The sequence below is a fragment of the Microtus oregoni genome, unplaced genomic scaffold, assembly GCF_018167655.1.
Source record: "Microtus oregoni isolate MIOR12 unplaced genomic scaffold, Mior012 000028F_ref0000031, whole genome shotgun sequence".
In the NCBI taxonomy this organism is placed as follows: Eukaryota; Metazoa; Chordata; class Mammalia; order Rodentia; family Cricetidae; genus Microtus; species Microtus oregoni.
Genome location: NW_024543087.1, coordinates 1,246,657 through 1,262,007, shown reverse-complemented (window position 1 = coordinate 1,262,007; position 15,351 = coordinate 1,246,657). Strand labels below are relative to the sequence as shown.

General features: G+C 48.9%; 1 protein-coding gene across 3 annotated transcripts in view; it reads right to left on the bottom strand.

The window, feature by feature from the left end:
- The window catches only part of Zdhhc3 (zinc finger DHHC-type palmitoyltransferase 3), a 52,193-nt gene that overhangs the window by 9,075 nt on the left and 27,767 nt on the right, over positions 1-15,351 (bottom strand). For 2 of the 3 annotated variants that reach the window (XM_041677513.1, XM_041677514.1), the window contains 5 exons: positions 12,167-12,291; positions 7,761-7,857; positions 7,106-7,187; positions 4,804-4,934; positions 1,702-3,259 (listed from right to left, as the gene is read on the bottom strand). In XM_041677513.1, the coding sequence (XP_041533447.1) occupies positions 3,101-3,259; positions 4,804-4,934; positions 7,106-7,187; positions 7,761-7,857; positions 12,167-12,291 (594 nt within the window). In that variant the 3' untranslated portion in view covers positions 1,702-3,100. Of the gene's footprint in view, positions 1-1,701; positions 3,260-4,803; positions 4,935-7,105; positions 7,188-7,760; positions 7,858-12,166; positions 12,292-15,351 lie in introns of those variants that run through there. The other variant, XM_041677515.1, reaches the window with a different exon arrangement.

Genomic DNA, 15,351 nt, shown 5'->3' with positions numbered 1-15,351 from the left:
GGTGTGAGCACACCCCACACAGCGGGCAACAACAGCAACCCATCACCACCAGCAGCACAGCTAACCTGAAGCCCCATCCCTGCAACTCTGAATCATTTGCGTCCCTTGGGTAGTTCAACCTTTGAAGCTGATACGCTGCTTAGAAAAAGAGGAACTGAAATCTTATTAGTCTGGTTTGAGAACTCCAGCCCATCCTCCTGGAGTGGGACAGTCCGTGATGCCAATCTTGCATGGGCATCCCTTAATAAACGTTTGGTAGTTTGTCTCATTTGGAAGGTTTCTCATCAGGATATGAAGTGGCTGAGCAGACTGAGCAAGGGCTGGCTATCCGTTAGCTCTTTTAAGGTTCGAGGGTCACAGAGATGATGGCATCGAGGAGAGGCCCAGCACACATATCTTCTTTTGTACCCTGCACACATGTCACCAAGCCCGTGTAAACACATAGATATGACATCAGAGATGGACAAGAACATGGTAGGTATCACCCAGCCCAACTGGGTCTTCTTCACTCCTACTCTCCAGAGTTCCCATTCTGAAATACAGGATACGTAGGCTCCCTTACCAGTGGGGACCACTGAGAAAGATACTCTTACTACATCTGAAGAAGCTGACACACATGTGGTCACTGTACACTCGCTCAGAGAATGTGAACTAGGACAGACACAGGCCACCCTGGGCTAGTCCTACCTTGAGTCCCCTTTGCTTTAGTGTGAGCATTGGGACTTGTACTAATTCAGAGGCAAACTCAAATGAGACTTGGGATGTGAGCTGGGAGCAACCTTGTTTAGAGGGTGAGCTTGTTTCAGGATCCAAACTCCTGTAGTGCCACCTACTGCATTCCCTAGGAACTCCACAGGAAAAGCAATGAGCCACCTACAAAAAATGTCCTTGAAGGAGATTTCCTGAGTTCCAGTCTTGAGAGGGAACCTGTGTGTGTGTGTGTGTGTGTGTGTGTGTGTATGTGAGAGAGAGACAGACAGACAGACAGACAGACAATGACAACAGAAACCACAGCTGTAGTGCTGTTGCCCGCTGCCCAGTGGGTCCATCCTGAGTATCTGAGCAAGGCTAGAGCATTCTAACCTACTGAACCTGGAATAGGCCACACCTCTTTCATATATATCTAGAAAACTATAAAATTTAAAAGGCCTGGAGAACAAATGATATGAACTTGACCTAAAAAAAGCCTATATATGTAAATATATACAATTATGTGCAAAATTAAACACATACACACACGCACGCATGCACGCACGTATGTGCAAAATTAAACACATACACGCACGCACGCACGCACATCCAACCCCCAGGATCTCCACCTAAGCAGCACAGCAGATACAAGTCAAAGCCAAATGAGGTAGGGAAGGTGGCCAAGCCCTCGCTTAAATGCCCAGGGTGGTCTCATCATCTGTCAACACTTGAGGCCATCATCAAGAATCCCACAGCAGCACGCTAGAACTGTGGGCAGGGACGCTAGGCACTTTCGGTTGGCTCAGTTTTGCTCTCTGCTGGGCAGGCTCTGGCCCAGACTCTGGAGAGCTTGGCGTCCTGGAGTCACAGAGCACCCACCCAACACACACACAGCACTGACCTCAGAAAGGTCAGCATACCCTTTACAAACCAAACGGAACTCCCTCACCTTGCAGCCCGACGCCACCTACCCTTCTGCACAGACCCTGGGGAGACAGTGGAGCAGAAACAGAGGTTTGGAAAAGGTTTATTGCATTGTTTCCATGTGGAAGCACTGGCAGAGTTGGGAAGAGGCAGCATGTCCCGCTGACTTCTGAAAAAATCACAGGGCTATGTCGACTTTCCTCCTACCCAGGACTAGAGTGAAAAACCTTAACCCACCCCCACCCCAAGCAAAAGCTACAAAGGGAGTTCTGTGGTGAGTGCTTTAAAACCACTAGTGTGGAGGACTTCACGGTGCTCGTGGTCTAAGTGGGATGTAGTGTTCAAGAGGGGTTTCTCCCAGCACCTCCTGCATCCCCTGGTCCTTCCCCAGCTCAGGACCAGCTCAGTCCTGTGAGACTGCGCAGGAACTGCCTCCGGATGGGAAAGCTAGTCTGTGCGGTGGGCTGAGGAGCAGGTGTGGGGGAGGCTACCTGGCAACTCTAAGAACGTTGCCTAACATCTACAAACCATCTCCCAGGAGAAACACAAGATTCAGGTCTGTGCACATCTAGAGGGCTTCAAACTCCAGAAAATATATGCTCGTGGCAGACTAAAAATGAGATGATCCTGATAGCTGGCCTGTCTGTTTCCCTCAGAATGAACATAGCTGGATTGACAACTTGCTGGGAAAGGGCGGGAACTGGGGTAGGAAGTAGTTGTAACACAGACAAGTGTAGCTTGCCTGAAACTGTTTTTCCTCTTGTGATTGTATAAGGCATTTTTGAACTGGAAAACAGCTCTCCTTCATAGTCTTCCAAAAAGTCAGAGGGACACAACTGCTAATTCAGAATACAGAGACCCCCTTACCTCTCCCACCTCATCCAAATCATTTTGCACATCCATACCCATCAAGTACAAGGCTGGCAATTACTTTTGAAACTGAGGTGAACTGTGTTCACTTGGGCGCAGGAAGCCGCTTCAGAAGGGCCCTTCTGAAGGCTCCAGCCCCAATCTTGACATTCTTAGGCCTCTAGGGGCTAGTATCATCTTCAGTGAGGTTCTGAGTCCCACGGGTGCCAGTGCTGCCCGGTGGGCAGGAGGCAATCAAGGCCCTCTTGGCTTCCCTACTGGACCAGTTCATCCACACACAGCATCAGGGGTCAATTAGTAGAAGGGGCAGGGCCTGGACAGCACCCTCGACGTTAGCCGTGCTCACAGACAGCAGAGAGGAGACAGAGGCCAGAGAAGTGATTTCAAAAGGAAAAGAGCAGCTTCATTCGTCAAAAAATTGAAAAGATGATATTTTTTTTTAAAAAAAAAACCAAAACACGGGGACTTTTTTTTCTCTGCAATGCTCAGCCATTTTTCTGGAGACATAAAAAAGTTTTAAGAGTAGTCACTTTGTTTTGCTTTTGGCCTAAACATTCACGAGAGCGATGGGACGGTGCCATGACGTGGCCTGAGTGGCAATGCCGGTCAGGGTCCTTCAGACCACGTACTGGTACGGGTCTGCCTTCCCTTGGTCTGGTGTGGCAAAGGGGCTGGCCCAGCCTAGAGAGAAAGGGTGGCCAAAAACAGCTTTCATGTTCATCCACTTTGTTTTTTTAGCCCATCTTCTCTCTTCCTTTTTCAATTGTTCTATTCCCTGAAAACAAGAACAATCACACTTTCAGTCAGGCGCCCCAGGGCTGTGGCTTCAGGGGAGACGTCCACTTGCCCGCGATGACCAGAGTGAACACTTCTTTGTCAAAGCCGTGAAGCTACCTACATAACACAGCTTTCTTCTCTCTCTCGTAAGAAGCATCACACACTTACAAGCTCCCAAGGAGGAAGGGGCAATGAGCTCTCAGCAGGCACCCGGGCCACTGCCGCCAACAAGACTGACACCGGCTAGTCAAAGGGTTTACATGCCAGACCCGAGTCCTTGCTGCATCAGGAAGAGCTCCGAGGCACCTGTGTATGCAAAGGCTTTGGTGCAGGAGCCCGAAATTCTGACAACCAACGGTGGCTGTTGGTGCGGGAAAGATGAACAGGAGAGCTGAAGCTACCATGGCCACTTTGCAGAAAAAAAAAGGAGAAGAAGAAGAAAAGAAAGACGAGCAGCAGCTAAAGAGACCGCTCTGGTGCAGTCTCACCAGCCCAGAGGTCCAGGAAGTGGCCACTGGGCAGTCTGGGGAGAGGGGAGATACTAAGAGGCAGGTGGTGAGGAAAACAATCACCCCAAGAGGAAGGAGGAATTAGCGCAGGTTAGAGGGAAAGGGGTCACAGTGGGGAGGAAGGAAGTCTTTCCAGTGGGGAGGCCAAGGCAATTCTCACAGCCTGTGCCACTTTCCCTGCTAAGTCTCAGGGAAAAAATACAAGATAAAACAAAAACCAGGGAAGGGGAAGAGAGTTTTCTTTCCCTCCTTCAAACAGCTGTTGAGATGCCGGAAGGACAGAGAGCAGGGGCTGTTGTCTGTCTGCTGTCTGTCAAGAGGGGATGGGGCAGCCCATGTGCTCACAGCCTAGGGACCTGGGGAGACAGCAGTTAAAGAGGTTGATGCTCTCCCCATGAGCTGCAGGCCTTTTGTTTCTTTTCAACGCATTCTCTTTGGGGACAGTCTTGATGAACAACAGCTAGGACCAGGCTGTCAGTGTGCCTTTGCTCCCACAACATGCTCTGGGCACCTGAAGCCGTGAAGAAGCCGCTCTTCATCTAGTAATGGCTACAGGAGAGCACGGGGCCCCTAGACCAAGCTGGAGGTTTCTATCTGGGGAGGTGGGGGGCAGCGCTCATGAAGCCAGGAGCAAGCAAGAGACCGAACGCAAGTCCCCACGATTCTTCTGCATACTCAACTAAGGTGCTGCCCGTCTCACCCTCTAGAACCCAAAGCACAAAAGTCAAGAAACGCTACCTTACAGCCACTTCAGAGCTCCTGTACTTCTCTGTAAGGCCAGGAGCTGACTGCAGGACATGAAGCGGGTGGGCAGATCCGTCCCCTGGATCCAATCATGACACCAGCTCTAGAAGCTGATACCTAAAGCCCTGCTGGGAAGTGCAGACCCTGGCAGAATGCCCAAAGGGGCACAATATGTGATAAAGAAGGCAACCTTCTGGCTAGGGCTACAGACAGGACCAGTCCCATGTGACCCTGCACCCTGAGCCCTCAGGCCCGGCACCTGGCCAGGTCCCCAAAGCCCCCTGCTTACCGTCTCATCTGTGCAGATGGAGTGCACTTGGGTCCCGAACATCACTGAAGTGAAAATGAGGAAGAGCAGCGCCTCAAAGCACAGCAGGATGAGCAGGATGACCGTGGTGGGAGGCGAGAAGGAGCTGCACTCTGCAAGGGAAGTGGTACGGGGATAGGGATGGCTACGCGGCTCTCTGCTCCACCCCACCAAGCTCCCACCCTGCCTCTGGGTCCTACTTTTTGACCTCTTACTCCTTCAAGGAGTCCCCAAGAGACTTGGCAGCCCGCTAGATGGAGGAGCTGGCTGTGGGTTACTACCTGCCTGGCCCTGAGTGCTGAGGGGTTCTGGGAAGAAGTAAGGCTCTCAAGTCTGACAGTCATGGGTAGGGGACAAACCTGACCATGAGCTCCATGATGGCCCTAACACTCTGCACTGGCTGGCCTTTCCTACCCCTTCCATGGGGAAATGAAATCGCATCCTTTCTTCCTTACCTGACATCTACCTCTCCCACTACACCTACGTTGGACTCCAGGCAGCAAGTAACTGTTCTCTCACTGCCGTACAATCAGTTTTGAATGCTGCCCAACCACAGATATCTGAGCATGAAGCTCAGGCATCCTGAGATATACGTTCCCCTGGTACAGGTAAATGGATAAGAAGTGAAAACAGAACATCTGTATAGCTTACTTCAGCTGTGGGGTGTGTGTGAGTGTGTGCCAGCGTGCACACACATAAAAGACAGTGGTCACTCCCTTCTCAGCTGCACTGTTATGGGGCAAAGCCAGGGAGGTCCACCATTCCCTTCCTTTCTTGCCCCAGACTCTGAAAATTCCAATTAGGATTTGGAATGGTAGGATCCAGGCCCCAGGAGTGTAGAACTCCCCAACTCAGAGTACCCATCCTAGGACACAGCTCCCTGAGCCCTCTTATACAAAATCTATTATGGCTCAACAGCTTAACCAGAGCCAAGCAAGGATGACATTAACTATTAACCATGGGCAATTTTCCCAGTCTTACTGCCCTGGGAATGGGTGTCTGGAGTCCACTCCACTAGGAACCTGGCTGGGAGGACCTTGTGCACTGGAGGCAGCAGACAAGGTTTGAACTGTAGGCCCTCTTTTCAGGTGAGAGGTCTCAGGACTATTTCATACTCTGACCCCAGCTTTTGTCATATATAAAGGAGGAGCACTCTACTATCCTGGGGCTCGTAGGGTCTAAACAAAACAATGCTCAAAATACTCCCTGCATGTTGCCTGGCTCCTAGCAGTCTCTACCTGTCCTGTTAGCACCACTACAACGTCGTCGCCTCTGTGACAGTCTGGGTTATACAATAATTGCTCACAATTAGCCTGACACAGGCAGGAGATTTGTGATGATAAAATGACCTCACTGGATACCCTCTATCAAGTTGCCAAGGCCATACCTGAATTGGCCTGGATTGCCAGAGCTGGCAGAATACAAGCACTTACAGAATGTTCACTGAGTGAGCAGAAATGGGTTGGGTTCACTTGGTTCTGCAGATGGTATCTTGCTGTTCCTGCCCCCCTCTCAAAACTGTGGTGGACACGGAGAGGGCCAAAGAGTGGAGACGTGGAAAGAGGAGGGCACTCACCAAGGGCAGAACTGGAGAGCAGTTCCTGCTTGGGACATCTGACTTGCAGATTCTGAGTGTGAAAGCTCTAGCCCAGCATGTAGCTGCTTGTTACTTTCTGCTCTCCCACCCCCGTTTCTCCTGCAGTCTCTGGCTAAGCTCCCTTCCTCAGCATCTGCACATTTAGATGGGATACGTGTGAAACAGGGAGACACTGTCTACAATCTTAATCTAAATATCAAGACAAGCAATCTGAAAATAACAACAACAACAACAACACACACACACACACACAAAGAAAAACAAACACAAATCCTCTATGCCCTAGGCAAAAAGTTAAAACTGATCTCTGGGAGACTGGGGTAAAATGTCCTTGGTTACAGTGCCCTGTTTAGAGCTGGGGTGTTGCCCAGGAGAAGAGTGCTTGCCTGCTGCGGCCCTGGGTTTCTATCCTAGCAGGGACAAGAGTGAAACAAGTCCCTGCAGACCCAGACAAAGCTGTCTCTCCCCTGCCTCCTTAGGAGCCTGGCCTCTGCTCACTTACGCCTGTGAGCATCTCTGGGACACACACAGTCTGCTGCCTCTCTTACAACCTGATCAGTCTGTAGGCTTTCGGAAGATCTAATAAAATAAGGCTGGGCCTGGTACTGCACAGGGAATAGAGGCCCCCACGCCACTCAGTTTCTACACCTTCTCTACAGCAGGAAGAAAAACCCCAGCAATACTTACTTGTCCAGTCTTCTTCAAAGCAATGCAGGAAGTGGAATCCCACCATGATGAGGGCGTGCAAGGAAATGAGAGCTATGTACATCTGAAACAGGAAAGCAGGGCTGAGCCATTGTTGGGAGAACGGCCTAACTGTGCAGTCTCCTTGAACATGTGCTACGGGAACATTTTGCTAGGCTAAGGCCAGAAGAGTGTCTGTGATTCCTCCAGCCCACAGACCCCCTACTTTCCTGTTTGGAGTGGGAAGGCATCAGCCGTTTGTTAGGAATCTGTGGAACCAGAACAGACGTACAGCCTAAACACAGGACTCGGGCTGTGTGGGGCACATACGACCTGCTGCTCCTTCTAACTGAAAGGGTCAGAGCGCCAACCATCTGCACCTACCTGGGCTCCGAGCTCGAGGTCACCAGCAACACTGCCTTCTTTAGGGACTAATGCCTGAGCGATACCCAGAACAGAACGCTTGCCCCAGGTACGCAAACCAAACTTGCTTTCTACACACACAAGCGAAGGGCACTTGTGGAGCCGGGGAGATCCGGCCACGTGGGCAGGCAGTGTTCTCAACAGCAGCAAAGACCGCACAGAGTGCCGACATTTTCCAAAGAATAAGAGTCCCATTGCCTCGTGGAGACAGGGCAGAACTCAGAAGCCGACTTACTGTAAACAGGACAAAGTACTTCTGGTTGTTCTCGCCGACACAGTTGTTGACCCAAGGACAGTGGTGGTCCATCTTGCGAATGCACCGTTTACAGACACTGAAAGGACCATATTCAGACTCTCAGCAGGAATTATCACCATATAGGGTCTGAAACAAGTACTGCACAGTGACAAACCAGCAGGTGCTGGGCAATACCAGACTCCAGCTCCCACCTCTGGGCACCAGGAGAAATACGTCTGGAGGGCAGAATGAGGACCTCCAGGGTCAAGTCATTCCTCCAAGGCATCTGCACACATTAACAGGCTAGAACTGACCCAGGTAAGAGGTTGTCCGCAGCCTCACGGAACTTAGCTGGGTTTCCTGAGGAGGCCAAGTACGATGAGTTTGGATAATGTTACTGTAGGACAGAATATTGGGGGGGGGGGGGGTGAGTTCTAGAAGCTCTACCAAGCACTAGCAGAGATGGAATGTACTTTTTTAGGCTATAGGAACTGTAGCAGCTTGGCGGACTTCGTAGCCACACTAGTGGGTTCCTATCAGCTTGCCTTACACCAGAGGCTTCCCACTGCTCTCGCTCTTCTCCATCTCCAAGGGCCTCTCATGACACAGGCAACATTCAGAAATGCTAGCCTGGTTCCATGATCTCTGGGAGCAGGAAGGCAAGGGAGGAAAAGGAGGCCCTACACGGATGCAGAAGGCAGTAACTGTACCACTGGTCTGTCTGCTCTGCCTCTTCTGTTACACATGGGAATTATGTACATGATACATTGGTGAACACTTCCTCCCCACAGAACAAGGTTTCTCTGTGTACTTCTGGAACCTGCTCGTAGACCAGGTTGGCCTCAAACACAGAGACCCACGTGCCTTTGCCTCTCGAGTGCTGGGATTAAAGCTGTGTGTCACCATACCTGGCCTTCTCATGCTCCATTTTAAAGCAGATCCCATGGATGGAGTCACCAACTACAACCTACTTCTCATCTTACAGGCATGTCTTCCCAATAAAGAGAGCTCTAGGGTCCTTACTGCTCTTTTCACCTGGGAAACGAACTCCTGAGAGCATCTCTCCTTGTCTAGGCTCCTGAACAGGTCGTCTCCCACCCTACTTCTTTCTAGGGAGGCTTTCAAGTACATGCTTGAGTCAGTGAGAGAACAGGTGTGGACGGGCAGGAGGCTAGGTTTCACAAGGGGCTAAGGGGCACCGGGCAACCAGGTCAGACAAACACATGCTTGAGGGACAGGAAGTGACTGTAGCACTTGAAAGTTGCATAAGCGGGCGGGTCCAATGTTTCCTGCTCTCAAGGGCATGAAGTGCCAAAGCAGCACTTCTCTTCTTGGGCTAGAAGGCTTCATACAGGGCAGGCAGGGCTTTGGGGCCCAAGCTATGGAGGCTGAGGGTGAAGCAACAGTCACCGAAAACATCAAATGCACTCTACGGAGGTATTTCCCGGTGCCGTGGCCTCTAGATTTCCTATCTTTTACACCACTGCTTGAAAAACCAATGGTTCTCGTCCCTTCTTTCTACCACTCCCTTGCCACTTTTCAACACCCAACTCTGAGGAGACATTCACAAGCTCTTTGGCTTCTATGCATTAACACGTCTACTCGGGGGTCGTGTTCCGTCTCCGGGAGGCATAAGGACCCATCTTCGCTGTGCAGCCTTTAAGCAGCCAACATAAGTTCTCTGATCCCTCCTGGGTGCTGACCAACATTAGACACAACCACGTCACCCAGAACTACCTCCCCTTGTAGCACCCCTACCACACTGTCATAGGTACACCTGCCCTGCACGGGCTTAGAGCTACTTCTCGCCCACCACAAGCTAGGGTTAGCCTGGCTGGGTCTGAGCATGAAGGCTTAGAGCTCAGACAAGATAAGCAGACCTAGAAAATGGGCGAAACCACAGTGGAGCAGGTGAGAGACCTTGGGAGTCCTGGTTTCATTTACAGGTTTTCATTACCCACCTCACTGACTGACAAAATTGTAGGCAAACAAACAGCATCCTACACTCTAGACCAAAACAGTTCTGAAGAGACAGCGTGGGCAAGGGAAGAACAGAACACCAATCTCCATTTTGTGTGTGGGTGAAGAAACAGGCCGTCCAAATAAATCCAGATCATCACCCTGTTCCTCAGGTGAACACCAGGTCACATGAAGATATGTTTGGTGACTAAGGACTGGAAGAATAAGTAGCAGGAGTCCATTCAGGGTTCTAGGAAGCTGATGAGGGTTCAGCCTTAGTGTATGTGTATCAAGGGAGCCCAGGGTGTGTGGCCCAACCAAGGCCAGGCTTGGCCTCCCCTGGGAACCTATCACATAAGCCTTGGCTCTACATAAACCCACACAGGGTTTTCACCTGCTTCCCTAGTCCTTACAAACGGGAGGACTCAAACGGAATAAAGTCGCCTGGGGCTATAGGGCTGCTCCTGGAGGGAAAGGCCCACCTACAGAAGCAGGGCTAGGAGGCAGACTCTAGATCAGTGGTTTTCATCTCTTGGAGGGGTGTCGTCCCTTGGAGGGGTGTCGAAGGACCCTTTCACAGGGGCTGCACACCAGCTACTTACGTTAAGATTCATTATGAGCAAAATTACAGTTATAAAATAGCAATGAAAATAATTTTCGGTTGGGTGTCACCACAACATGAGGAACTGTATTAAAGGGCTGTAATCTGGAAGGATGAGAACCATCACTCCAGGCAGAAGGTTTGTGTGTAGCTATAACCCCACCAGAGCTCTGGGAATAGAGACTATATTATCAACCTCTATAGACTCCACCAGGAGCAGAATGCAGAAACAGGTGTATGTGTGGCCCTCTTCCCAAGGACAAGACAAACACAGCTCTCTCTAACCGTGACCAGGCAGCAGTCTCTGGCTAACAGACCATCAAAAACCCCAATCTATCTCACGTTTCAGGACCTGCTTACCCTAACCAGGGTTCTGGGAAAGCCTGGGCCTCCACGCACCATCACGAAAGAGCAGTGCACATCTTCTGAGGCAGACACGGGTTCCCCTAAACCAGGAGCCCTTGCTTTGCTCCAGCTATTTGCCAGCACTTGGGTGCCCACTTTGGGTCACTTTGGGGAGGAGGTGAAGAGGCGTGGTAGCTGCAGTGAAGAAAAAGAACACCAGGTGCTGGGCCATAGGGAGGAAAGAGAAAAGAACCACTGTGTGGCAGGAAAGCTGTTTCCTAACAAGGTTAATCCTCTGGTTTCTGGCCTAGTCTTTAGAAACTGTGCATATCTCTAACCCCACACATGGTTCCATTCACGGGGAGCTTTCACTTCCTGCTGGCCACTCCATAGCTATTTACATTAAATCCTTAAAATGAGGAAGGAACCAGTCACCCCTGTTTAGAAAGGGAAAAGTGTGCCCCAGAGAGACTTTGCACGGGCTTAAAACACAACCTCTCCAGCTTCAGAGTCAGGCCTTCAGGGTGGCCAAGGGTAATCATCTTACGAACGTATAAGGGTGGCCATCTTACGTACAAGAAGCAAACCTCAACAGACCTCAGAGGCAATCCAAGACAAAGTCCTCCGGAAAAGCAAAGCTTCTCAGTCAAACACTCACACAGCTGCCATTGTATGAATCACTTTCATACTGGAGTTCTAAGTAAAGCTAGAGCCCCACAAGGACCCAGAACCACACCTGTCTCAAGTATCCGCTTGCTCCGTGACCTTAAAGTAGTCAGCCCACGCGAGGCTAGCGTCCCCATCAGGGGCACTGCCTGTGCAACAATACCGGATCTCCAGGGGTGGCCATGAAGGCAGAAATAGAGGTAACAGAGACCGAGATTCCTGGAACACAGCAGGGCTGGGGAGCTGTCCGGTCTGGGTGACAGAAACAGATCGTTTCGTAGGGCAGCACAGGAAACCACTCCACAATCTGTTGCTCAGGTACAATCTCTCTCCCAGTATCTCAGCTAGCAAAGCTCATCCTCCAAGCCCTCCTCACTCCAAACATACAGAATGTTGTAAAGGGGCCAAATGACATTGGAGGTCTCTGTAATTGGCCGCTTATAGATCCCGTGTAATGAGAAAAATGCAATTTTGAGCAAGATGTTTTCTCAACAAGAAGACTCAAAGAACCCTGATGATACAAAGGGATGCCTGTAACAGCTCAGAGGGAAAAGAGACTTCTGCTTAGAGGCTGCTCCTGTCACAAGCTCCACAAGTGTTGCTTCAAGGAAAGTCTGAGAGATGTCTGTCTCAAGCACTGCACCTCACAGGTTTGCCAGAGCTATGGGGTTACCATGAAATCAGGAGTCCCTCAGCCTTACAGACACGAAAACAGAGGCTACATCAGGCGTCCCTCGCTGTCAAATGCCTTTTCCACCCTAGCAGTCACTCCTTGACTGGGTGGGACACTCAGCAGTCCTGGTGCTGGCCTGGAGCTGAGGAGGGTCCACGGTACCTGCAGTGGTGGGCCCTGTCGGGCTTGATGCTGCAGCACTTGGGGCACTTGTACACCACCTGCCCAGGCTTCAGCTGGAGGCTCTCGATGAACTCTTTAGTGGCATTTCCTTTGGGCACTGCCCCCTAAGAGAAGAGGGAAGGCATCAGGGTCAGCTGTCACTCTACTGGAGGCACACACATGGGCTCTGTGGTCCAAATCACCTCAATACACGGAATTTTCCCAAGAAACTGCACCTAGGTCACACTGACCCCATGATTAATTTCTTACTTTCATTAGCCAACACTGTTTTTTATTGATCTGATGGAGGAAGGTCATTGGCTAATAAAGGCACTGCCCTGGCCCATTTTATTGGTTAGAGGATAGGTGGGAGGAGAAAACAGAACAAAATGCTGGGAGGAAGAGGAAGTGAGCTCAGAGACTCACAGCTCTCCTCTCGGGAGCAGACGCCTCAGAGAGAGATGCCATGCCCTGCTCCCGGGATGAAGCTCCGACCCAGGATGGACTAGGCTAGAATCTTCCCGGTAAGACCGGTTCTCACAGATTATTAGAGATGGGTTGATCGGGATGTGAGAATTAGCCAGTAAGGGCTAGGGCTAAAGGGCCAAGCAGTGATTAAAAGAATACAGTGTCCGTGTAATTATTTTGGGGCATAAGCTAGCTGAGCAGGCAGCCGGGGTGCTGGGAATGCAGCCGCAGCCACCCTTATTACTTCATATGGCGCCCACGTGGACAACTGCTTCCACATAAAGCCTGAGACAGCTTGGGAAGTAATTCTAGAACAAAATGAAAGCATTGTGCCTGGTTTCTTGGTAGCAGCAATTTCTCGGTTCTACTCTGCTTGCTGAAGGCAAGCAAGCGCCTCATCTAAGAGAGGCTTCCTGACTCAGCTTTAGCTGCAAAGCCTGCAGCTCATTAAGAGGTCCTGCCACGAAACACTTAAATGGTGTTGACGAAAAGCTGAACACATGCTTTTCGGTTTTCAGCCGTAGCAGGAAAAAAGCTGCGCCGTTTAAAAATGCCGGCTTTCTGGGCCATCCTGCCAGGGCAAACTCTGACTGTTTGAGGCAGGAGGGCCGGCTACCGAGAAAGGACTTGAGTGTTGTCTATTGTAGCTCACTTGCTGGCAGGGACCTTGAAATGCCATAGAGTTGTTGCAGTAAACATGGCTACAGCCAGTACCTCAGCCATGAGGCTGGAAAGCTAAGGAATGGACTACATCTAGCCGGCAAAGCCACGCCTTTAGTCCTACTGAGATCGCTTGGTAAATTAAAGATTCATGTGGTCAGAAAAAGAGAGATATACAGTAAAGAGAGATTCAAAGACAGAGAAAATTTCTAAATGGTTTGAAGTGTGTTAAAAATATATGCAGACTAAAAGTTGAAGTTCTTAAAGTAAAAAACAAAAAAAAAAAAAAAGAAAGAGAATTGTTATGTGTGGTAGCACACGCCTTTAATCCCAGTGCCTAGAAGGCAGAGACAAACAGATCTCTGTGAGTTCAAGGTGTAGTAGTGTACACCTTTAATCCCAATGCCTGGGAGGCAGAGACAGGCGGATCTCTGACAGTTCAAAGACAGCCTGGTCTACAGAGTTACTTCAGGTCAAAGATACAGAGAACCTGTCTCAAAAAGCAAAGAGTTAAAAGTAAAAATAAACAAAATAGAGGTTAAAATAAAACGAACAAAGATGGAAAATACACAGAGAATTTTGATACTGTATGCTATTATGCTCTCTTTGAATTGTTTGAATGCTGAGGAAAGAGCAAAAGCTACTAAAAGATATTTATTTATAAATGCTGCTGAACCAATCCAACATAGATATTTTGATGCCTTGAATTTGAAATTTGGATCTAAGGACATGATGCTTTGGAAAGGAGTTTCTTATTTTGTTTTAACAGAGGATGAGACGCTGTTCATTTCTTCTATTCCGATTTGGTATGATGGACCACGTCCTCCTGAATGGTTCCTGTGCACGCCTTCAAAAAATTGCTTCGCTCAACTGCCAACTGAGATGAAACTAGCACACAGGTTATACCGTGAAAGACCTAATTAACGACGCCCCCATTCAGCAGGAAGCAGTTTGGAGAGAAATAACTGCGCCCATATTCCCAAAAAAATGTTTATAAATGTTCTTTTACATTTAAAGGGGGATATGATATAGATATGAATAATTTGCATTAGTATAGATTTTGCTTTATTGATAGAGATTTAAGGTCAATTTTGTTATATGTATAAGTGTTTCTGATTTTGATTAAGGTATTGTGATTGTGTAGTTCATTTAAATATGTACTGTATAATTAAGAAATATAGGTTGTTAATGGATAATCATCGATAATAGTAAAGCTTGTAGTCATGTTAGTTAGATTTTCTAGATATATAGAGATATATTTTAGATAGACATTCTTCATGTCTTTCAAAGATGACAGAATAGGACATTTAATGTTTTAATAACTGAGGACTTTTCATGACAATGAGACACTCTGCTCCTGGCAGCACCAATGTACTTCAAGAGGAAGATGGGCATCGAGGAGGCTCGTTATGGAGTTTGATAGCCATTTGGGCAAGAAACTGCTCTTGCCTGGACTATTGCATAAACTGGACACAGAGAACCCGCAGAGAGAGGACTACTGAACTTGCCTAAGGTGAGATGATCTTTCGGGGTTCCTGATTCATTTTGAAAGAGTCTGCGAGACATTCTGCAGGACACAACAGATAGTGACTGAACTGACTTTGAATTTTCCTGCTTTATGGAAATGTCTGCTGGATACCATGGGCCTGAAGGCTGAAGATGGATGCCCCAACGGTACAAAAGAACTTTGGGTGACTGTCCAGGCAGTGAGATGTCTTTGTCATTTCTAGAGTTTGAAGTTTCTTAGTTCTTGTTTACTTAGGTAATATATCTTTCTGGAGTCTTTGATGGAGTTAAGAATAGTTAGTTATAGTTATAGTTTTCCTTAGTTATGATAAAGATTATTGTAACTTTTACTTGATAACTGTTTTGTTATATGTAATTTTGCTATGTTAAAGTTAAAGCCTTTTTTTTTTTTTTTTGTTTAAACCGAAAAAGGGGAAATGATGGAGGAAGGTCATTGGCTAATAAAGGCACTGCCCTGGCCCATTTTATTGGTTAGAGGATAGGTGGGAGGAGAAAACAGAACAAAATGCTGGGAGGAAGAGGAAGTGAGC